The sequence below is a fragment of the Scardinius erythrophthalmus genome (genome assembly GCF_964197995.2).
Source record: "Scardinius erythrophthalmus genome assembly, chromosome: 7".
In the NCBI taxonomy this organism is placed as follows: Eukaryota; Metazoa; Chordata; class Actinopteri; order Cypriniformes; family Leuciscidae; genus Scardinius; species Scardinius erythrophthalmus.
In genome coordinates, this window is record NC_138227.1 from 12,526,059 (window position 1) to 12,551,327 (window position 25,269).

A 25,269-nucleotide genomic window follows, 5' to 3' on the forward strand; every position below is an offset into this window, starting at 1 on the left:
ATTTATTTAACTATGTTCATTTGACTGAATTAATTACAAGATTAATTAATGATTAATTGATGATTAATGATTAATTAATGATGATTCTGATTAAGTAATGAAAATGACAGGCCTAGTTATTACATTCTAATAAAATAAAATGAAGACAAAAGTAAGTGCTCTGACAAATCATACATCATATGACTAGGAATATTTATAAAAAAAAAAAAAAAAAAAGAATACAATTTTACTTTGGCTTTAAAATCGTACTAAAGGATGGAATAAATACACTATTTATTTACACCATTCAATATTTTTGAATGTTTTTGAAAGATTATGCTCACCTAGTCTGCATTTATTTGATCAAAATATTGTAACAATATTATTGCAATTTAAAATAGCTGTTTTATATTTTCTGAATTTTCAGCATCATTTCTCCAGTATTCAGTGTCACATGATTCTCCAGAAATCATTCTAACATGCTGATTTAATGCTCAAAACAAATTTCTAATCATGAAAAAAAAAATCTGGAAACTGGTACAGGTTTTTCAGGATTCATGTGAAATAGGAAGTTCAAATAAACAAAATTGATTGGAAATGTAAATCTTCTGTAACCTCATAAATATCTTTACTGTCACTTTGGATCACTTGTATTGTATTTTCTGTCAAAACTAAAAATCTGACTAACCCCAAACTTTCGAATGGCAGTAAAAGTTGTAGTATAAGTTGGAGGACAACAGAAGTCAACCCAGACTATATGAAGCTTCATGTTACATGGAGCTGTACTTCATCAGAGACATTCAGAAGCAGTTGACATTGGGATGTCAGACTGCTGGCAGGCCTGTGGAGAGGGATGGAAGGATGGGGGTTTTGCCCATTCCTCATTCCCAGAAGAGAGCCAAGGAGACCATGAGCCTCAGGCAACTCAAGATGTTCTCTATCTCCTTTCCCAGCTATAGAGAAGGTCTGTTTCCAGTTTGCATGCGAAACGGAGAGTCGCAATGCATTTGCAAGTCTCGCGTTCCCAAAAAAATCCCTGGGAGCCGAGTGATGTACAAATACATTTTTCAAAAGATGGAGACATCCAGACAGCCACTAGGTAATGAATTCTCCAGACTTCACCCCGTTTTATGATACTTCATTACCATTGGCTCCTTCCTCATTTGAATTCCGTGATAATAATCGTATGCAGTTGCATAACAGCTTCCTCATTACAAACTCACGGTAACGTAGAGCCATTGCCCTCCGTCCCAAATGCACATTACACAACGGCGAGCTTCTGCGTGTCTTCGTCTACCTTGTGCATTGTGCTAGGACTTGCATAATTGATGTGTGGTGAATTTCTAAAGAGCTTTGCAGAGGGTAGCCGGTGGGCGGCAAATACAACCCGTCTCCAAGCCCTCAATGTCCCTCTTCTTCTGCGCTAGGACACCAAGCATAACCGACTGCGGATTCACTTATCTCTTATTCATAAGCTCACATCAGTGGTCTGTACCTAGCAAACATAATTTGAGTAATAGAGGTCTTCAGTTGAATTTGGAGGTCCTGAAAGCTCAGTCCGTCTTACCTTGTGAAAAAGAGTGAACTTACCTGTACCGAATGTGCACTTGTATTGCACTTCAAATCTTAAAAAGTATACTTTAACAAAAACTGTACTTGTAGATAATATAATATTAATGAAAAAAGTCAATTTAACGAGAGTACTATAATTTCTTGTCAGTATATGCAGCAGCCCTACTGTACACAAAGACAACAGAAGTAAATTAATTATGAAATATACATATACTTATGTCCTACTTAAGTAGATCAAAAAAGTAGATCACTCTAAAGGTCAGTTCTGTCATGACAACTCTCTGAGTGTTTGGCTTGGTAATGGATATGACAATGTTGATATGTTTGGTTTGGCGGAATAGTTATGCTACACTGTTGCTGTTGGTTATTGCTGTTGACAGACTTGCTACTGTCAATACATGCACGACACACTGCTGTGAGCAAGTAAGACATGCCGCTGCTGTACAATAGCATATACGAATTACCCATACAGATCTATACAGGTGGAGCTGGGGAAGGTGGAGGGTTTCTGAAAGTGTGCTGCAACTGCTACAGCAAAAGCTGACCAAGTATTTGAAAGTTGAGCAGCGAGCTCATTGGCTATACAGCAGGAACCAATCAATACATTTTCATTTCATTTACTTTAAGTGTATATATATATATGTATTTTATATATATTATATAAAAGTATATTTAAAGTATATTATTTCTGTAAAATGTTAAAGTGTAAGGGACCGTTCGGTATTTATGGAAGGGGCCACCGGAGGAAAATAGGGGAGGGTCATGTCTTTTTATTCTTTGTTGAGGGGAGGGTCATCCAACTTTTTTTAGTCTAGGGGGAGGGTCACCCAACTTTTATATTCATGAAAACAGCAACATTTCAAAGTGGCTTGTTTGGTGCTATTTTTTTCCATTTAGCTCCATGTTGATCTCGCGTTATCAGCCCTCCCCCTTCGATATCAGATGGGTCTGACCCAACAAAAATCCAGTTTGGCGCTGTTTGACAGTGCGCGCGCACTTCAGTTCGCGCTTAGAAAAAGTGCATCATGTCAGAACAGAACGCCAATGAAATGTTTACCCGGCAAAGCTTTAAAGCACGAGCAAATAATGAACTTTTGTTAAGTGCACAGTGTCCTGTGAGTGTAACTCTACCGCTGCATTATTATGTGTGATCTGAACGTAGGACTGAGGCGCCAGAACTGCTGCTGATAGAATGTGCGCTGTAGGGCGATACTGCATATTTTAGTTTCCATTCTTATTTTGTTTCCACGATGTGTAAGATGTAGGGCTACCACATCTTTAAATTAATATTAGTATTATTTAAGTTAACATAATAACATACGTCGTAGACCTACACCACAAAAACTAGTTGAGGATAAATTCGTTAAAATTGGGCGATTCCAGTGTTATGGACGTGACATTTTCAGTCAAAACTTGAAATATAAATTCTCAGAAAATGCATTTAATACCAATATTTTGAAACGTCTGAAAGGAGTCAAGACATTAGAAAAATATCAGTCTACACATGCGTTTTATATTTAATATGAGGGAAATACACATGTGACGTGACACAAAAAAATCTTTAACTTTTAGGTGGCAAAATATTTTTTAGTAATTCTATAAATTACACTGTGCAAACCAAAATATATATACCCACCGGATGAATAAAGATCGGCCTCCACAGAACATAAAATATTATATTATTTTTATTTTATTTTATTTTTCGTGTTCGCATTTATGTGAAAAAAAAAAAAAAAATGTTACGGACGTGACAGTTCTCCATTACGGACATGACTGCTCTGAAGCGACTTTAAAAATTTCACAGAGACCTCAAACAGAAAGCACAAAGCCTTTCTTTAAAGTGAATTTCGTTTTTTTATAAATTTTATCTTAATTTTAATCAATGTTTCATCTGGATTTAATAAATAAGAAGTAGTCTAAATGTAGTAGAAAATAGATAATCATGACACGGAGGCGCGGGCGAGTGAACTGGACTCTTGTCTCATAAATGAACCGAAACTCAGCGTAAGGTAGGCTATGCTACTTGCCTCACAGACCTGAGAAATATATAGAAAGCTTTAAATGTCTACTTTTAAACAGAACAATTCAAAACGAGGGAAAACAGACTGTTTCTGCTTATGAAATGTGCTTTTCTCTATGGCGCGTTCTGGGAAGATCGCGACGCATCGTCAACTTCATCTTTGCAGTCGACACAGTTGTTTATTAATAAACAATTAAAATTTCTCCTAGCTATATTTGACATATTAATAATCATTACTTTTGCCGGTTCTTTGTGACAGCTTTTAGATGATTTGTTGGCAGCGCCACCCCCATATGTTGAACGAGTCACACCGCATAAGCACCGAAAACATGATTTTTTTTTCAAATATAAAATCAAAAATAGTGATACGAACCGAATGGTAGGTTTGGTCTATCGTTACAGCCCTAGTAAGATGAGAAAGCAAGAGTTTATGGTTTAAAAAACAAACAAACAATGGCTATCTGAACATCTTTGCCAAACGCAAACCAGCACAGAATTAGTCTAATCAATAAATTATCGGGGAGGGTCATGCCTTTTTTCACAATCATTTTGGAGGGTCATAGAAAAATGTATTGCTGGCGAAGGGAGGGTCATGTCTTTTTTGACAACAGATCTCAAAACTCCTCCGGTGGCCCCTTAAATAAATAACGAACAGTCCCTAATAAAGGTATGCTAAAGTGTGCTTCTTTTCCACAAGGGTACAAACCAAAAGCATGCAAACATTTACTCTGAGAAAAAGTGAATGTTGGTGGAAATGTAAAGCCTTTTTAATAATTAATGCAATGCATTTCCACTTTGCTCGGACACTCCTTTGCTTGTAAAAGGACACTGCTACTTCACTCTCCCGTTACGGAGTATAAATGAATGGCTTGTGTTGGTTTTAGCAGAAAGCTGAATGACCATACAGTCAACTGTGAAATGTCTGGAGCATGTGTGTAGATCCATGTATAAATTCCAGCCAACACACGAATGTCCTTGAGACTGCAAGTTGTTATTAAGATGCTGTAATGTCTGAAATCAATCTTCCAATTAAATATGAATTATAATGTTGGACGTTCTTGAATTAGAGGTTTTATAGGTTGCATTTATTGCCTAGAAACATGCATTTATACATGGATTTCATCCCACACTATTTTCCCCCCCCACGTTTTTACATCATTTTCAAATTGAGATCTGAGGATATGAAAATATGTTACAAAATTTATTTTTACTTAAAGGTGCACACATGTGCACTTACTCTCATCTCATTTAATTCCAAACCTGCATGACACTAAATAAGATATTTTGAAGAACACTGGGGTTAAAACAACATTAAACCTATCACTGAAACATTTTTTAAAATATGTTTGGGTGAACCATCCCTTAAAGATGTCAATGATATGTTTAACATAATGCTTTTGATGTTTGATAATACATGATCATTTATAATGATAATTTCATTCTGGTTTCTAAAGACTGGTTAGTAATCATGTGATTAATTGTGCATTTTATTCTATTTAAATTTTAATCTGTTTGAGACTGCTTTGTCCAATATACAATACACACTATTCCAAAAAAAAACAGACATAGATTTATCAGTGAGGATATTAATGAAGAAATGAATGCCCTAAAAAATGTTGATGTCAGATGTCAACATAATAAAAAAAGTAAATATTTTCTAGATAATACTTTATTGCAAATTTACAATATGGCTTAAGTACTATAACAAATAAATAAATAAATGGCAATTGAAAAAAAAAAAAAAAACAGTTACTTAATTGTTGTCTTTCACACTTAATATTTGCCCCACACAATATAATATAGTATTTCATGTACTGGGAAACCATAATGCATATATGAAAACATAAAGCTACAGGAACACTTGAAGGTTATGCTTGTCACAACTAAGCATTAGAAATATAAATGAAATATATTATAAAATACAGTCAATCTGCTTCATGGCCAACTTTAAAAATTTTCCATCAGAGCATCATAATTATGAAGAATTGCAGAGTGTGCCAACATTTAGCATCTTAGATTTAAATTAAAGCACTTATTATGTCATAGCCAATAATAAGAGGCGCTACCAAAGATTAACTCAGTACAGTAACTTACTGAAAATTTAAAAACATGAATAAGTCCCATTTCTTTCCCTAAACACTTTTTTTATATATATATGCCAGTACCATTTAAACATAAAAACTCAACACAGCTTTTTTTGCATTCAATGTAATACATACAGTTCTATTTTTGGCAAACCATCGCACTTGCTCATCACAGACCACAGTGAATAGAAGTGTTCAAATCGTTCTTCCTTTCCAGTCATCTGAATAACATCAACTAATTAAGAAAGACGGAGACTGCTTGTTTCCTGCAGGTAAACAGTGGCTTGTGTGACATCAGTCTGACAGTCGCCCTGGAGTCGAATAATCACCGCAAATGAAGGTATAACGGTAGCTCGTGCTCAAGGAGATGTCTGATTGGAGTATGATTACATCCAGTCAGAGAGAATATCTCTATATTGACATGAGAATGCGGTTGAAATTGCATTTAGGCGTGCCTGCCGGTAAAGAGGCGGTGACATGCCAGTGCTTTCCTCTGAGAAATGTCAATTCTATCCTCACATGGCCCACGGTCTTCTGGTCGGCCCGCGCTAGTGTGAGTTAGAGCTGTCTCTGAGCTAATGTGGTGTAAAGTGAGCTGGGCCTAATAAAGCATGGAGAAATGGGAGTCGACAGACCCAAGATGTCATCAAGGAGTGGGTCAAGAAAATGAGACACGCTGAATTCTGCTATATTAGTCTGGCAGATCTCAAAACTAAGCTGCCACATTTGTGTTTGAGTCTGTTTAATTGTCTGTTTAATTTTCTATCTGCTTATGCAAGTGATCAGATAAACTGTTAGATGCATCCTGGCACAGTCATTTGCAGTTTTTTATCCCGTAAAATACTCGTAAATGAGAACATCTCTAATACCATCTGTCTACAATCAGTAAGTAGCAAGTCATACTGGTGTTGTGCAAGTGTGGCGTCAAGCCTCAGATAGGCGTTTATTAACATAAAAATAAACATAAAATGTCCAGAAAGGGGAATAAAGTGTCTATGGGGATAAAAGTGTCCAAAATGAATAGGGGATCTGGTGTTCTTATTGAGCTGGGGCAATTGCAGTGAAGGTAGTGCTCAGATGGGTATGTCCGGGAAAACATATTATATTAAAATATTATATATTAATTAAATAATATATTAAATGTATAAAGGTTAAATAGATGTATAAAGATCAACACATAAATACCAAATACAATGTTAATAAATATGTTTACTGTTATATACTACTATGCGGAGCCCCTAAAGGGACATGGTGAAGAAAAAAAGCTGTTTTTGCATTCTCTCGCAAATGTTTTGCGTTCCCCTGAGAAACTTTGTGTTCCCTCGCAAAACCGTTTGCGTTCCACCAAGAGACTCGATCATAAAGAGCTCAAAAGGTTTTGCGAGTGAACGCAAAGATCTTTTGGGGGGAACGCAAAAGCAATAGGGGCTTTCGCACCGGGAAGTTCTAGGAACTTAGTTCTAGTAACTAGCCACCAGGGTGGTTCCCCGAGAACTAATGGTTCCCTTGAGAACATTTTCCTGGTTGCAAGAAGTGACATAAGCCGCTCTTGTTGTTGTGACTTTTTTCGTTGTTGTGATTTTGACGGCGCAGCGGACCTTTATTTTGACGGCGCTGAGAACGCCAGAGCTCACAGTGCTCACATTCTCAGTGTTCATTAGTTTACGATCTGTCTAACAGTCATGTCTAATGCATTATTAGATAGAACTGTTATACATAGAAAGTAGACAGCATATGAAAATGTACAGTATTAGCGTATACCATGTGGTTGATGTCCAGTGTTGCTAGCTAAGCAGAAATACATAATCATGTCTGGCTTGGTCCCCTCAAAGTTGCGTTGGATTTTCTCTTTAGCATAAAGGTTAAGAGGCCCATCTATTACTGTTTTCCATGTTCGTATAGTTTCTGGAGTAAATATACAGGCTGTAATCTATGGAAGCTTGTTTCCGCCACTGAATAATAAATAAATAATAATAATTGCGACTTTTTATCTCACAATTCTGACTTTTTTTCTCACAATTGCGATATATCAAGTCAGAATTGTGACTTTTTTTCTCAGAATTGCGAGATATGAAGTCAGAATTGCGAGATATAAAGTCGCAATTCTGAGAAATAAAGACGCAATTGCGAGATATAAAGTCGCAATTCTGAGAAATAAAGTCGCAATTGTGAGATATAAAGTTGCAATTCTGAGAAATAAAGTCGCAATTGGGAGATATAAAGTCAGAATTGCATGATATAAAGTCGCAATTGCGTGTTATAAAGTCAGAATTGTGAGATATAAACTATTCTGGAGTAAAAAAAAAAAAAAAAAAAAAAGTATGTCTTTTTTTCCCTTAGAATTGGACTTTATATCTCACAATTGTGAGTTTATATCTCACAATTCTGAGAAAAGATGTCAGAATTGCGAGATATAAACTCGCAATTGCGTGTTATAAAGTCAGATTTGCATGATATAAAGTCGCAATTGCGAGAAAAAAAGTCAGAATTCTGACTTTATAACACGCAATTCTGACTTTATATCTCGCAATTCTGACTTTATAACATGCAATTGCGACTTTATTTCACGCAATTCTGACTTTATATCTCACAATTCTGACTTTATAACACGCAATTGCAACTTTATTTCATGCAATTCTGACTTTATATTTCGCAATTCTGAGAAATAAAGTCAGAATTGCGAGATGTAAACGCAATTGTGAGAAATTGTTGCAATTATCTTTTAAAATGTTTTATTCTGTGGTGGAAACAAGCTTCCGTAGTAATCTGTATGTTTACACTACTTTTTTAAAAAAAATGGCGAGTGCTTCGCGTGCATTCGGCCAATCAGTGTACGCTAATGTCACTGGTAGATCCTATAGTGCTGGTTTAGACCCTACTCTGAAGTACAGTAGGAACTAAATTAAGTCCTCCAAAAGGAGTTCCTAGAACTAAAGTCGTTAGTTCCTGCGGTGTGAACTCGTTAAAAACGTGAACATGTTCTAGGAACTATGAAAAGGTTCCTCCGGTGCGAAAGCCCCTATTGATTTATAATTTTTCCACTAATTTTTTTCCCACCACCATGTCCCTTTAGGGGTTCTGTACATATATCCTGTTATTGATGTAAATGTTATAAATCTAATATCCTCAAATGTAAGTTCATTCGGACATTATCCCAACACAATGCAAACTAAACCTCGCCAGAAGGCTAAGCTTCCAACTGAAGTTTCTTCTTATTTCACAAAACATATTTAAATCCCACCTAACCGCCTTAATTGAATATTAGGAGTTCATATTTACTTTATATTCACATCTCAGTACTGGATTCTAATGAGTCTCCTTTTTTTTTTTTCTATCAACCATGGACATTTGAGCTGGCCATAATTGGAAGAAATACAAAATTGGAAAATATACCCGAGGCAAAAGAAGCAGAAAGCTACGAGAACATGAGGAGTCAAACCGCATTCTCATATTTCTGTGTAAATGCCGTGGGCGATCCGGCCACACTGGGAAAGATGCATTCCCGCAATTAAATCGGTACATGCTTAAACAGTCCTGCTGACTCCTCACTGCAGTTCTGAATGCTATCTCGCGCTCAGCCAGGGGAGGAAACTGTTTGCGGTAACTGCCTGACAGACTGGAGGAGAGGAGGATTGGATTGTGTTTCACAATGCCGGCTAAACAGCTTTCAATGCCAGTGGTATGGATAGATAGGGCTTTTGTAGCAAAGCTGCTGTCCGACAATCAACTCGTTAAGTCTCACAATATGGCTTTTCAACTCGCAGACCTTGCGTAGGCCTCAGGTGGGCAGCGCAGGATGCTTCATCGTTTTATAGTCACATCTGCCAAAGCAATAGCTATAATTTTACACAGCATAGTGAAAATAAATGGCCTACTGGATCCAGGTCAAGATCAAACACTCAACAAACTAGGCTCATTCGCAAACTGCCCGGATAATCCATCAGTTCCAGTCCGAAAGAAGATTCCCAGGCACCTTGAATATTTCTATATTAATGTCCTCAAAGGAAACCTCTCTCTCTCTTTTTGTCAGAACGTTGACTGGCTTTTCTTCTGCCACATCTTCAAAAAAAAAAAAAAAAATTTGCTGGCAAAAGTTGCACAATAAACAAAATGCTGAGAAAAAAAAAGAAAAATGGTCAGAGAGAGAGAAAGAGAGAGAGAGCAGAGAGGAAAAAGCTGGTTCAACAGAAGAGCGTGGCCTCATAAATCTCTCCCCTTTCCTTCTAAGGATCGATTGATTTGATAAACGGGGAAAAATATGGTGGTGCTAGTCACTTCTTCAAATCTGCCTGGTTTCACTGTAAGCACAGGAACTTTAAGTAGCTCTAGGAGGAGATGGTCTGGCTCAGAAATTCCTTTATTGCATTAAACTGAAACCTCAGTCACACATGCTAGCTAAAGGGCTTTGCTGTCTAGCTTAAGGGGAGGGGGTGTACTTACATTACAACGGATGCATTTCGTCCTACATAGCGTTCTTTTGATCGCTGAACTGCACTATGATTTTGAACGATTTGGCATTGAGACCCTTGTAACTCAACCTCGTTTATTCATGGTAAATGTTGCTTCTGAAACGGACCGCTCAAACAAATTTGTTTCACCCTCGTGTTCTGTTGTGTTAAAATTCAATTTATGGTTTTTGTTTGAGGTCTCAGACCCCCATGGTTATTTGGAAGCTAAACTCTTATTTTCCCTTCAAAATCTTTTGAGATGTTCCTCTGGGTCAAAGCCCAGACAGATATTACTGAAGCTGTATCCCTCAATTTTAGACAAGCTCTTTTAGAAAGGTATTTGTTAGGGCCACACTATTAGGGGAAAAAATCAAATTGCTTTTTTTTTTCTGTGAACAGGATTTAAAATGCCCTTAAAATAATTAAAAAGCTGTAGGTTTGTTAGTAGGGCTGCACAATTTGACTAAATAGTTTGTGATTATATCTCAATTAGTGTTGTCAAAAGTACAGACTTCGTCTAAATGTACTAAAAGTGCTACATTTTAGAATGTGACAATACCCGCATTTCCCACTAGCATTCTGAGCGCTGTTGAACGGATTAAACACCTCTGATTGGCCATTGTGTTGACGCGCTCAACATACATGCCTGTGATTGGCTACAATGATCAATGCTTCAAAAACATGATGTCTTCACCGAACGCTTACACAGATACACACGGGAGCGTTTGAAAGCAGGCGTCTATCAGCGGATCCCTAATATATCCACTGATACGCATCCGCTGATAGACGCCTGCTTTCAAACGCCCACGTGTGTATCTGTGTAAGCTATCGGTTAAGAAGAATCTGTTCAACAGCGCTCCAAAATCTAGAGGGAAATGCTGGTATCGTCACATTTTTAAAATGTCAGTACCGAATTGGTTCAGAAGTCGGTGCTTTTGACAACACTAATATCAATATGACTAATAATATTTATTATAACTGTATTTTTTTTAGTAAACACAGCATTGTCAAAGTTGATATTGTGGATTTATATATGGCCAGAGACTTGCATGTGTCATTATATTATTAACATTTGACCAAAATCAAGGTCAAATGGAGTTATGAGGTTTTTGAACAGCAAATTCCTGAGATTTTAGAATGCATCGCATTACATTTTCATCAACTTCCAGGTTAGAAAGTTTACTGTAGCTATGTGGGCGCTCAGTTGTTTCTGCCATGGCCAAAATCTCATGTTATTAAAAACTATTTAAGACAGAATTTACCATGACTCGATGACAAATGCTAGACTAAGAGTAGACACTCTTCTCCACTCCTTAAATGCATAAAACATTAGCCTTTATTTATCTAATGTTTCTTGAGTAAAGAAAACGCTGCACTTATTCAAAGAACCAGTTCTTTATTTACCCTCCCACTGCAAACAAGCCTAGATGGTCCAAACTGTGTGCGGCACTTTAAGCTTCTGTTTTGTTGACAACAGCTGTTTGAAAAAAGCAATTAGTCTCATTTCAAGTTCGGGGAAAATGTTTGGCACATGTGCTCCCAAAAACATGTAATAAGCAACTCAAACTCAGAGCAGTTGCAGAGATGAGAACATGTGGAGCATTTCATGTGAACAGAGCTGCTCTGAGACACTGAAAACAGCAGATCATGAGTTGCTCACGTGTAAATAAACAGTGCTGCGCTTCACACTGAAACACGCAGCGCATACATTTATTTAATTAATCACAGCCTTTACAATTTAAGAATCGCACTATGCCATGTCAGGGTTTTTTGATTAATCATGCAGCTCTAGAGACTGCTATACATCCAGCAACATTGTTTGTGTTGGGGTGAGAGTGACCCCTGCAAGAACCCATATGTGACCCTGGACCACAAAACCAGTCACATGGGTCAATTTTCTGAAATTGAGATTTATACATCATCTGAAAGCTGAACGAATTAGCTTTCCAGTGATATGGTCTGTCAGAATAGGATAATATTTGGCCGAGATACAACTATCTGAAAATCTGCAATCTGAGGGTGCAAAAAAATCGAAACATTGAGAAAATCCCCTTTAAAGTTGTCCATTTATATGTTCATTCACTCATAAAAATAAATGATTTATATATTTATGGTAGGAAATGTACAAAATATCTTCATGGAACATGATCTTTTCTATATGTAAAGCAATCAATATCCTAATGATTTTTGGCATAAAAGAAAAATCGATAATTTTGACCCATACAATGTATTGTTGGCTATTGCCAATATACCCGTGCGACATGTCAATGGTTTTGTGATTCAGGGTCACATATTAGAAAAATGCAGTGAAGCAAATAGAAGTAAATACCAAATAGAAAATTATATTCTGAGACCCTGAACCCAAGTAATGTATAATTTTTCAGGAAGATTAAATTGAAATGTACTTTATGAATAGATTAGGAAAATTCAAAATGGCAAACAGAACATGAGAGTTACAATACATTCTTCTATAACACAGAACACCCAATATCTACAGTAGATAAAAAATCCCCAGTGTCGCAGCTTACTAATACATGCTAATTACACCCCCACAAGGAAAATTAATTTTATGCTTCGTTTAGAACGACGGCGGTATAGAGGATGGAAAAGACATGAAAATTGAAGCAAAAGGTTTTTAAAAATCAATCTTTAATAGGTGGCTGATTCTCCAAAAATGGTAAATAAATGCAATCCATAAAGACGAGGTGCAGAAATGTTTAATAACTGGAAGGTAAAGTGTTTCAATGTTAAAATACCTTCTTCTACCCCTGCTTAATGTGGATAGACAACAATTAGTACATCTTTTGTACGTATAATTCTCTCTAAAACACAAAGAAGGGGAAATGTTTTAGTAGTACTAATTAAATGTGTTCTGTGATGTAATTATAAAGACATTAACATATTTTCATGATTAAAAAAAAATTATAATAACAGCCAAGTGCTTTTTTATTGTAATCAGGCACCAAATATTAAAACTAACAGTTTGTATTAAATAATTGTTAGCTTTCTGCAGATATAATTGAACTTTATGCTTTGAAAACAGTCATCATCATTATTATTACTTTTGCCATTATGTTAGGTTAGAATTTGTTCTGTTCTGAAGTTTCATTTTTAAATTATTAAACCACTTTGTATTCAAGAGGACAACATGGTCTGGGGCAGAAAGAATCCTTCTCTTTTATAACAATGGTTTCAAGTTATTTTGTTTTGCTAGATTAGCATCTTTTTTTTTTTTTTTTAAGGCTACCTGTTGTCGGCTGTCATTAAAATCACTATCTAGGGCAGGGAGAGCCGTTTTATCTGGAGGGACATGGCACGTCATTTTAATTAAAGCGTGTCGTCTTGTTCCGGTATAGAGGGAGGGGAGTCATAGTGACGTCCATAATTAAAAATTGATCTGGGACACTGCAGGAATGATGAAATTCCTGGGAGGGAGGAAGAAAAGAGGAGGATCGCTTGATCGAAATGCAAACTCAACATTTTGACAGTCTGCATATTTAGGTGGTTAATAAGGTATGCATTCATTGCAATAGGGCTGGGTGGGAAATAAACTGTAAAAAAAAAAAAAAACATTGTATGTGTTCTGCACTGTTTTTCACACACGCACAATACTGCTCAAAAGCTTGGGGTCGAAAATATTTTTTTATGTTTTTGAAATAAGTCTCTTATGCTCACCAAGGCTGCATTTATTATCATTATTATTTATCAAAATGTATTTATCAAAAAAAAAAAAAAAATCAAATTTAATATAACTGTTTTCTACTTTAATATATTATAAATTGTAACTTATTCCTGTGATGCAAAGCTGATTTTTTTTGCATCATTGCTCAAGTCTTCAGTGTCACATGATCCTTCAGGAATCGTTCTAATATGCTGATTTGCTGATCAAGAAACATTGGGAAAAAATTTTGCTAATTAATATCTTTGTGGAAAACATGATTTTTTAAAGGATTCTATGATGAATGGAAAGTTCAAATGAAAATCTTTTTATAACATTATAAATGTCTTTATTGTCACTTTTGATCAATTTCATGCATCATTGCTGAATAAAAGTATTAATTGTTCAACAACAACAACAACAACAACAACAACAACAAAAATCTTACTGACACAATTTGAACTGAAATGATTCACAGAAATTAATCAAACTTACCAACTAACATTGCTTTTCTATTGAAGTATAAAACAAAAAAGTTCTGAAATTATCGAGAACAAAAATGTAATGATAGATGTCCAAAGGCATGATCTTTTTTTTTGAAAATGTACATGCATTTATTGTAAGAATTCTACTAACAAATGATTGTGAAATTATCACATTCTATTTGTTGATGAGCTTTAATATATTTAGCGATATATATTTATTCATGAAACTTTCACAAATGTATAAGGAAATGTTAATAAATCTTCCAGAAATCTTTCTCTCCAGATTTGCGAACACTTCATAAACCTCAGATTTAATTGTTAAACATGTGACTACTGTCCAATGAATAAAGGCAAGAAAATGTTAAACTAACCCTTTAATATGCACACTTTGAATTTGTATAGTGAGCTACAGTAGTAGCTCTATCAGCAAGATTGACAATAGCAAAATTGCATTACTAGATCACTGACAAGTTGCTAATATTGTATGCACAAATATAGTATTTGGATGGGGATTTGCACACCAACAGTAATCTAGATTACAGCCTTTAATCTACCCATATAATGGCCTTTCGTCACGATAATGCAATGGTATCACACATGCAGAGAGTTTGGCATCTGAAATGGAAGGAATGGTGCAGATAACACAGACTTCACGCTCTCTTCTGCAGTCCAGTGATGCCCTTGCTGGGAGTCTTTTTAATCAGCTCATCAGTCATTCATGATGAATGAAACATTAGCCCTTCTCTGCCTCCCAGTTCACACATTAACCATCTGCTAATCAGGACTGATTGGGCACAGCTACTCTTTAAGTTCACCCAGGGAAACATGACCACGACATGTACTTTCCTTCACCATACATTTTCCATTACAGTCGGCATCCCGTCATGATCAGTATGTGGGCTGTGTTTGTTTGCCATTGTAACATGCAGCAACCTCATCTGAGTCACGGGAAAGAATCCTTTAGCTGGTTAGAAGCCTGGTGGGAAGATCCCATGCTAAAGACCAGCACTCAAAACAACACATAGCTGTAGTCTGCTCAATAGAAATATATAACATGACACTAACATTCATATACCAGGTGCATGGTTTTTACAGGCGCATCACTATTTATGTAATCATGGCAGGTGGTGCAGGGTTATATTTTACTTAGTTTCATTGACATGTTCTACCTAGTTTCATTGTCAAGGGCTGCATCTGAAATCCAGCCCGTTCTCATCCTAGGGCGTCATATATTGACGCTATTGACATTTCGTCGACATCGAACGCACATGGCACCCTTTAGCGTCAATATGAGACGCAGATAGAAATGGGCCAGAAGGCGCCTCCTAGCGGTCTAACCCTAACCCTACACCACACCTAAACCTACCCATAACCGAACAAAGCTCTGTGCGTCTCATATTGACGCTAAAGGATGTCATGTGCGTTTGATGTAGACGAAATGTCAAAAGCGTCAGGATTATGACGCCCAAGGATGAGAATGCGTTGCTGAAATCACATACTCTCTTGATTAAGTACTTATTTTGAATAAGTAATTACTTTGTAATCACTAAAAAAAGTATGCTTTATATAGTTTGAATGTGTGTAGTGTGAATGTAATTTGGATGTTCTACATTCTCCATGTCATTATCATGTGACCTACCAGCGCCACTTACGTCCCTTCACTGCCATTCACAAATCCTCTCCCGTGGCCTCGTGGGATAGTAATCTCATCCCTTCAGAATCTCATCGAAGGTAGTAAGTCATCTGGGTACCGGCCTACTCTTGTATGAGTACTGTGAATTTGGACACACTTCTTTAGTCACATATTCTTTTTCTCTTGCTATAGAAGGGAAGTATCCAGTTTAGGATTTAGGATGCAGCCATGGATTTCACTGTTTACTAGTTGCCTGAGTTTGTGTGCCTTGCTTGTTACCATGGTTTCTAATTGAATTGCGCACCTGTTACTTGTCTCGATCATTCTTGTGTATTTGAACCCTCTGTTCAGTTCAGTTTAGTGTCTGGTGTCTTCAGGGTTAGGTTTGCTCCTGTGTACTTCTCATGTACCTTCCTATGACAGATTTTGTTCTGTTTATTCAGTTTAATAAAGTTAGATTGTTGCTAACGGATCCTCTGCTTGCTTCATCGGTTTCAAAAGTTACAACCCGTGCCAGGGTGAACACTAAAATGGTGAGCTATAACATGTAATGATGGGTTCATGAAAATTATAGAACAAAATACATATAACCAGGAGGAAAAATACCTTTTTACCACTAAAAAGAGCTTTTCGGTGGTTACAATCACATAGCTATTGAACACAAGTGGGTGCCAGACAGGCAGGTTGCACCAACCATCTGTCCCCTGTTTCAATAACAAGCATATCCACCTTTTCATCCAAAGGCACAATTTACATTGACTGCTTTTAAAGCACACATGTTCTGATCTAATTAAGATTTCAGGGAAGCTTTGGACTTTGCTTTGGTCTGGCTGTGAAGTGGATAATTGCTGTGTTTCTTTAAAAGCATCTGCTGGGGGGCCCAGTGAAAATAAACCCCTGAATTTTTCGGTGCTGGTTTAATATCCATTAAGAAAGCAATTAGCAGATTGCTAAGAGTAAAACCTTTCTGCCATTTGTATTAGCAGAACACCCGTCTGCCTGCGTTGGGTGGCAACTAATTAAAAGTAGCAACGCTACTTACTTCAATTCATTTTCAGTCACATGAAAGTAGCTCGGCTGTTTTTAAAATAGTAGCTATACAGTCTTTTTTTTTCTTATTATTTTAGCTTTATTTATATCATAAAATGATTTTAATAGTTTAAGCTTTAGTTAACAATTACAGTACAGCATTGCTCCCAAGTAGTGTAAATTCATGTATTCAAGTCTAATGCAACTTTATATGAAATTCTTATTTGTATTTTATTTAATTTTTTTGACACAGTTTTGATAATGGTAATTCAAAATGGTAATTCACCACTAGTGAAAGTGTTGCTTTATCTAATTTAATAGATTTTTTTTTTCTTCTTCAAATCCATTATCCATCCATGCATCTCATGTTCAGTGACATTCCCACTGTGTGATTCACAGTTAAACAGTGCAGAAATAACCAATAATGCACATGAACATACCCACAATACTAATGGTACTGTCACTCGCACCAACTGTGAATTTCAGCACGTCATTCACTATTTGCTTGTCACACTGTATTAATTATTCACTATTCAGACAGGTTTTCCCTGAGGAGTTTGTGTTTTGCAGAAAATCCTGTTTAATCCCATCCGAATTGAACATATCTGGCTAACTCTACTCCTTCGCTTATAATATATGTTGACCATGTCAAGTTCACTACCTGGTGCACCTTATATATGTCAATCTTTTGGACAGGGTAAAATAACAGTTGGTGGTTCCAGTACTGCTGGCATCCCATCCAATGTACAAAAATAAATAAATAAGGAAAGTCTGATCACAAACTCTTCTGAACTACTTTAAAAGTCAAGTATGGTGCTCATTTGATTTAATTCCTCCCATATACACATAATTCTGTAATTATATCGCATATGCAAGTCTTGCACATTTCAATGGGTTTCGATCCTGTCCGAATCAAATCACATAATAATTGTAAATTAAACATTGTTTGGGAAATTAATCCTATCCGAAGAGAGCTTATCGGATTTCAGAATTACAAGATGGAATGGAAACGGAACAAAAACCAGCGTTTTAGCTGTTAAACAACAAAGTGCTCAGTCTCTGATTTATGAGGAGCTGCTTTTAACCACTTTTACCATGCGCTACATGGATAAGCTTATTTTCTGCAGCCTTACACAAGGCTTTCTTAAGGATCTTTATTTAGGGAACACAGCTGTGCTCTTTTCTTTCTCAAAATAAAACACTCAGTCTCAGAGAATAAAAGTATTACCCTCACAAGATGTGCTTTAAAGACAAAGCCAAGCATATGCTGCTGCTCAGAGCATTCTTTTGAAACAATGATAATTTGCAACTGAACTGAATTTGTGATCACTGATTATGCTTTCTTCCCATCAGACACTTCTATAAGCAAAGCCACTTAATCAACCTTTTCAATGATTTTCAACGACAATTAAGGCACGTTTTTGTTAACTCTCCTGTACACATTAGCTTATGGCTATACTAGCACCAAATGCTACTTTCAACCAAATGATAGCATTGAATGTGATTTGGATTACTTAGATAAAAGCCTACCTAAATGTGCATTCTTTCTCTGCTTACAAAATCAAATACTTCTCTACTATGTAGTATGCAAAGTACGCCAAAAAAGTAGTATGTCCAAATACATCGTTTCTGGAAAAAAGTGGGCGAAAAATACCCGAATGTCCTACTACTTCCGATGAAACTTTACTATCCCATGAGGCCATGGGAGAGGATTTGTGAATGGCAGTGAAGCAATTTGAGTCTGGCAAGTCTGGAATTTTGAAATGGAAAATAACCCTGTACCCTTATTCATACTATATAGAACATAATTTTTTATACTTGACAGTCACACAGTAAATTCAGATTCAAATTCCTACTCAGATAGCATGCAATTTCGGGTGCACCACATGTCTACGTTTTTGTTCACATTTTGCCTCTACTTCGTGCCGATATTATTGTTATTCTGACATTTATTGGCCTGGATGAATAAAGTTTTTTTTACTGCAGCCACTTCACACTAAAGCCATCTGTCCCCAAGACTTTTTATACTTACAAAGTTTGCCTTGATAAACGGTACCTTTTTATTTACTTTCTAGTTTACTTTCAATTCATATTCAACTCAAATTCAGAAATATAATTAGAATTTCAAGGTCATCAATTCATTTCTGAATGATGCACAACCTTGGCAAAAACTTGAATTTAACAAATTACTAAAGTGCTGTTGCCTATTCATAACGTACATATTTATATTCACATACCTACGGTGCAGTCTTTTTGGTGCAAGGCTAACCCCTGAATTTCCACCAACTGCGGAACGGCTGCGGATCGGCTCCGCTGCGTGTCGGCTCCGTGCTCCGCCGTCCTTCAATACTCACTAGGTCCGGATTTGTTGCGGAACAGCTGCGACCATGACTGACAGCTGAAGTCACAAGGACCCACGAGATCTCGCGAATTCACTATGATCGCGCGATATAAGTGCTGAATTGCTGCGGAGCTCTCCGGCATCCGGCAAAAATAGAAGCTCTGCGTATCTGCTCCGGAGGGCTGTGGATCGCCGGAGTCGGAACGCAGCCGTTCCGCAGTCAGTGAAAATACACACATTGACTTTAATGGAAACCTATTGACGACTCCGCCGCCGTTCCGGAGCGGATCCGCAGCCGTTCCGCAGTTGGTGGAAATCCGGGGTAAGTGTTTGGTTTGGCTCTTTGTTTTTTTTTTTTGGTATTATGTTCTCATTGGTTCATTGGTTTCATTAAATTCAGGTGTTGCTCAATTGCTCATTAGTAGTCTGTGTATTTACAGCCCTGATTTTGCCTTGCGTGTTTGTCAAGCTTTATCATCTTTTGATGCTGCAGTCAACTCATGTGAGTTTCACGTCAACACCATGCTTTAGTCAAGTTTAAGTTATCTTAATCTTAATCATGAAATAAACTGCATTTGGGCTCAGAAAATTGGCTCTGCTTCAGTGGAACCATTACAGAAAGCTCAATGTTACACAAATGAAAACAAAAGCAAACGGCATGAACACAAGGGAAACGTGGGGATCACATGACACATGAAAACAAAGAGCCCAACCAAACACCAGCCTTACAATAGGCAGCCTTTCATTTATGGGATAAAAAAAAAATGCATAAAGTGACATGTGCTGGTTCAGTGTTCTTGTCCCCTCCAGCTGTCCTCTAGTGTGAAAAGAAAGCAGAAACCTTTTTTGATATGTCTCTATTCGTCTGTTCTTTTGGAGAGGCTGTTCAAGGTGTTACTCTTAGCTGTCAGTGGTACATGTACTTCCTGTGGCATCCTGTCAGAGGGAAGTGTGGCCAGTATCATCACTGATAATAGAGCACAAGTGCCTGTCCAAATCCAGCATAGCCTTTATGGATTTTTAACTGTTTTTGTACGTATTTACCCGTATCATGACTTTAATAGAGAAATATGGTACAATGTGGCCTAGACAAACCTATTGACACGCTTATTCAATCAGAAGGAGGAGCATTGTGGAGATTTGGTTAAAAGGTCAAAAAAAGAAAAGAGAAAGCTTAAGCAAAAGTGACTGGATGCCTTTTTTAGAATCAATCGCTCTGCTTTAATGCGCATGAGGTTTGGCAAGCTGGACTTCTCCTTGGGATGACCCAGTTTCCCAGAATTTCACAGTAATCCACTCTTAAACGTATAGTTCAAAATTGAAAATATAAGTGCTGCTTATGCTCTACTTATACATGTGGTGTGAAGTCTTTTGATGTTATATGATAGCTTTATATGAATCAAAATTATAATTTGTTATTCTCTTTTCTAAAATCGTCCCCTCTGGACTCCTTTTGTGCTACACGAAAGAAAGAAAATCATATACTGTAGGTTTGGAAGGACAATAAATAATGACATAATTTTCACTTTGGGTGTACTTTAATAACTTTAATATTTTGGGTCCCTTGAATAATTTTAAGCCATATTTATATTATCTGCATAGAGATAGCAATGTTGGGAATGTCATTAGTATAATTAATTTGAATTAATGTATAATTTCCATTAGTGCCCCTTGCCTTTATCTTCAAATCCAGCATGTATCCCTGAACTAGTATCATTGATTCATAAAGCCAAATTATCTTTCATCCATTCAGTTTTTCTTTTCTTCCAGAAAATGTGTTTAGCTTTTATGGCCATTCTTTCACTGTAGCATATTGCCCAAGGTTGTGAGATGGATGCTTATTCACGGTCTTCCCCAGCACCCAGACTAATTAAACATACAGAACAGCTGTGAATGAGAAGATATCACAATTGCTGTGGATTCTAAACATTAGAAAAAAGACAAATTAGCCTGGTTTGTGCCCACCTCTCCCAGCACATATTTTGTTTTCTCTTTCACGTCAAAAAGAATCATCTGTTAGTCTGACCATAGAGTCATCTTCTCTGATATTTCTGTCTTCTTTCATGAATGGGATTTCTGAGGCTCAAAGAACATTGAACACAAACACTTTGAATTCTGGATATCCCACAGCTTTAGAAAATGCTCTGGGAATACATGGTCCATAAACAGTGCAACTTCTGACAGATGAAGCAAAGATTTTCTCTTTTATCGTGACAAAGACATCCTGCAGTGCAATACAGAAAAAGTTGCACTTGTCATTTTTTGCCATACTGAAAAATGAAGCATAAGGCAAGTCCATGGAGATGAAGGCCATTGATTGTTCAATTAAACAATACAGTAAATAAACAGCAGCAAAATTTAAAGCAAGTCCCAGTAATGAAATCAATTAACAACACAAGAACATCATATCATTGTGCTACACTTATAGGAGAAGGCTAGATATGTGATTAGATGCCAAATTGCACCAGAATAACATTGCCATGGTAGCACAACCATATAGCCTTCTTTGTAATTAGATTTCACAAAATAATGAGACATCTTACCTGTAGACCAAGGTGTCATCTGCCGAGCTGTTGTACTGAATCTGATACATCCTGATTCCAGGGAAATGTTGTTGCGAAGGCCACCTGATGAGTGCAGAATTTGCCGTAAGCTCAGCAAGTACCACCTTCCTCTCCGGAGACCTGGTCTCATTGCTGACTGATGAAGTCGACTTAGCAGAAGTTAGAATATCGGATGGACCTGGATCAGGTTCTCGGATCCGGTTAGTGCTGTTAGCTAAGTGTGGCAGCGGGCTGACCACCAACTCCACAGTGCCTGTAGATTCCCCCGCAGCATTTGACGCAATGCAGGTAAAGACTCCCGTATCCTTCAAGGAAGTGATGTTGATCTCCAAGCTCCCGTTGCTGAAGCTTAAAGTACGGGAGGTGTTGGCGATTAGACGGCCCTCTGGGGAGATCCAGTGAATGTCTGGGTCTGGGTCCCCATTGGCCTTGCATTTCAGGCTGGTGGGTTGACCTTCCATGACAAAGGTTTTGGGAGATTTCCTTGTAATCACAGGGGGATCACAGATGAACTCCTCTTCTGGAATTGTCCAGAAGTACTTTGCCATAAGGTCGGGAGGTGACGCGCAAGTTTCCAGGTCATCCTCTCGTGTTACCCTTCTTAGCCAGAGTAGTTCACAGTTACAATGTAGTGGATTCCCTCCAAAACTTAGGACGAGGGAAGAAAGGGGTGACCCTTTTGACTTGGCATAAACTGGTATCCTAAGGAACAATGGGTCAGGGGGTATTTTCTTTAGCTTGTTGGATGTCATATCCAGACGTGCTAGTTTGTGTAGGTTCGAAAAGACTCCTAGAGGGACATGCTCTATGAGGTTATGGTCCATGTTGAGAGTGTTTACATTGGTGAGGCGTCCTATAGTGTCCCATGGGATATCCACCAGGTTATTGTACGAAAGATCCAGGTCCTCAAGAGTCCCCAAAAAGTCATCAAATGCATGTGGCGAGATGTTGTGCAGTTGATTGTTGGCAAGGATAAGGTGCCGTAGGTTGGTGAGTCCTCGGAAGTGGTCGTCCGTGATGACGCTTATGCGGTTACTGTCCAGGTGCAGTGCACGCAGCCGCTTAAGATCGGCAAAAGCATAAGGCAAAATCTGGCTGATGGTATTGCGGGACAACGTCAGGTGCAAGAGACTGGTCATGTTTGCGAAATCCCTCCTCCTTACTGCGGTGATAAAGTTCTCTGTGAGACGCAGCTCCACTGTACGCCGGTCGATGACTGTTGGCACAAAAAGCAGGCCAGTCTTGGCACAGAGGATGGCTAGAGATGGCGACAGGTTCTGGCACATGCAACGCTTGGGGCACAGCTGCCCCGAAGCAGACACAGCCAGCACCAGAAGGGAGAAGATCAGCCACTCCATCTCTCGGGGGAACTGCAAGACAAGCAAACACAGTGTGCCAGTGTGACAACATGTACTCCACAGGTGAAGTTCTAAGCCAATGACTTTGTAAAATGAGAAATGTCACTGTATTGGATGAATACATATCAACAACATCACATTGCTAACACTGGCCTAGAGTTAGGGCAATAGTTTGTAAAGGTTTTTTTTCTTTTTTTTTTTTTGTCACTATTGGGCTCTGTATACAAATCCACAATCAAATGCATGTTTGTTACAGCCCTACCCCTGTTCTTTAACTTTAGTTTTTTTTTGTAAGAAATCTAGAACCGACTCATTGGTGGGCGGGATTGCCCTAAAGAAAACCAGCTGCACATGTGGCAACCTATTTAAGAAACTCCTGAATTTTCTCTAATTCTCTCTCATTTTTGTTTTGTGTATTTTTGTGAAGAGTGGGTTCTAGACATTATTTGTTTAACTTTAAATAAACCTATATTTTCTCTATTGAAACCCATCTTGTGAATTGTCCTCTTTATGTTATGACTTTGAGCCGGGTCGTAACAATGTTCTTTTTGGGATCTCAGAGATTCCAATGCTCTATTAATACCTTGGAATGTGTACCTAACAGTGATCAAGTGTATCAAGTTGAAACTTCATGGCTTATTTTTATTTTGTATTTATTACTTTATTTCAATAGGGACAGTACACAAACATGATTCCAGCCAAAAGCTGAAAAATATGCATTGCGAATACATATGTATGCATACATATATACACCCATAAAAGAACACTAGATACCTATTTTAGGGATACTTCCAACCCTGACAGCATATATATATATATATATATATATATATATATATATATATATATATATATATATATATATATACACCCATAAAAGAACACTAGATACCTATTTTAGGGATACTTCCAACCCTGACAGCATATATATATATATATATATATATATATATATATATATATATATATATATATATATATATATATATATATATATATATATATATATATATATATATATATATATATATATATATATATATATATATATATATATATATATATATATATATATATTAATAAAACAATTTATTACATTTAAATATGCGACCAGCTCTGGTTTGTTCTAAACCAGTGCTTAACCACAATTGTGAAAGGCTTTATAACATGTACTGCTTTAATTTAAACTGGAAACATGTCAAAACAATCAAATTGATCCCAAAAAGAAAAAAAAGTGATCACAATGGATGGCAACCACATTTCCAAAATAGTGCACTACTTCTATTTAGTAAAACTGAGAGGTGAGGCTTCAATAATATCTGGCTTTGAGTCTGGACTTTGACTAAAAGAGAATCATATTAAAATAATTTGAAGGGAAAATAATAAGTTATGTAAATTGCTGTCATTTGTTTTAGACATACATTTTTGGGGCCTCTGAGAGAAAAAAAAATGATATCAATACAGAATAAAGGTTAAAAAAATAGGTTATTTCTTTCACCGTGCATCACAGCTTACAAGATACACTGATGTCAAAAGTAAGAATCCTTTTACCACCGCAAAAGCAGAATATGGCTTTTCAATGTTATGGTTGCACAGTAATGTAGAATCAACTCATAAGTAGTTTGTGTGGAGATGATGCAAGTTGGCAGAAATGTGTAACCACTTGAAACTACATTAGCAAGCCTGCACTGCAAAAAAAGAAAAAAAAAAAAGAAATACAGCATGTTTTCCTATGTCAAACTAGATTCCTTCGAGTGCAAACACAGAAATATCAGAAGAAAAAAGCAAAAAAAAAAAATCACACATATTTAATTGTGTTCTCCTCTCAATCACAATACAACCAGTTTTCATTTTACAGAGAATGTTCAATCAAATATCTGCACTTTATTAAATGTGCGCATCTCAGCAGGCTTTAAGGTAAGCGCAAAATAGAGATTAATCTTTGTGTATATTAAGCTGCCACGCGACAGGACTGAAACCACAACATTACTGAAGCAAATCTGTCCTGCTGAAACAAAAAAGTATTTTTCTGAGATGCATCTTGTGATCTCTTTAATAGATGTATAGCTGTTATTGTGGTTATGCTATGACATCATAC

At 37.0% G+C, this 25,269-nt stretch overlaps 1 protein-coding gene across 1 annotated transcript in view; it reads right to left on the bottom strand.

Moving 5' to 3' along the window:
• LOC308693030 (leucine-rich repeat and fibronectin type III domain-containing protein 1-like protein) overlaps positions 1-25,269 on the bottom strand; it is a 110,039-nt gene that overhangs the window by 25,164 nt on the left and 59,606 nt on the right. Inside the window, exon 3 of the mRNA XM_081369727.1 lies at positions 21,793-23,183. Coding sequence (XP_081225853.1) covers positions 21,793-23,171 — 1,379 coding nt within the window. The 5' untranslated portion in view covers positions 23,172-23,183. The remainder of the gene's footprint in view (positions 1-21,792; positions 23,184-25,269) is intronic.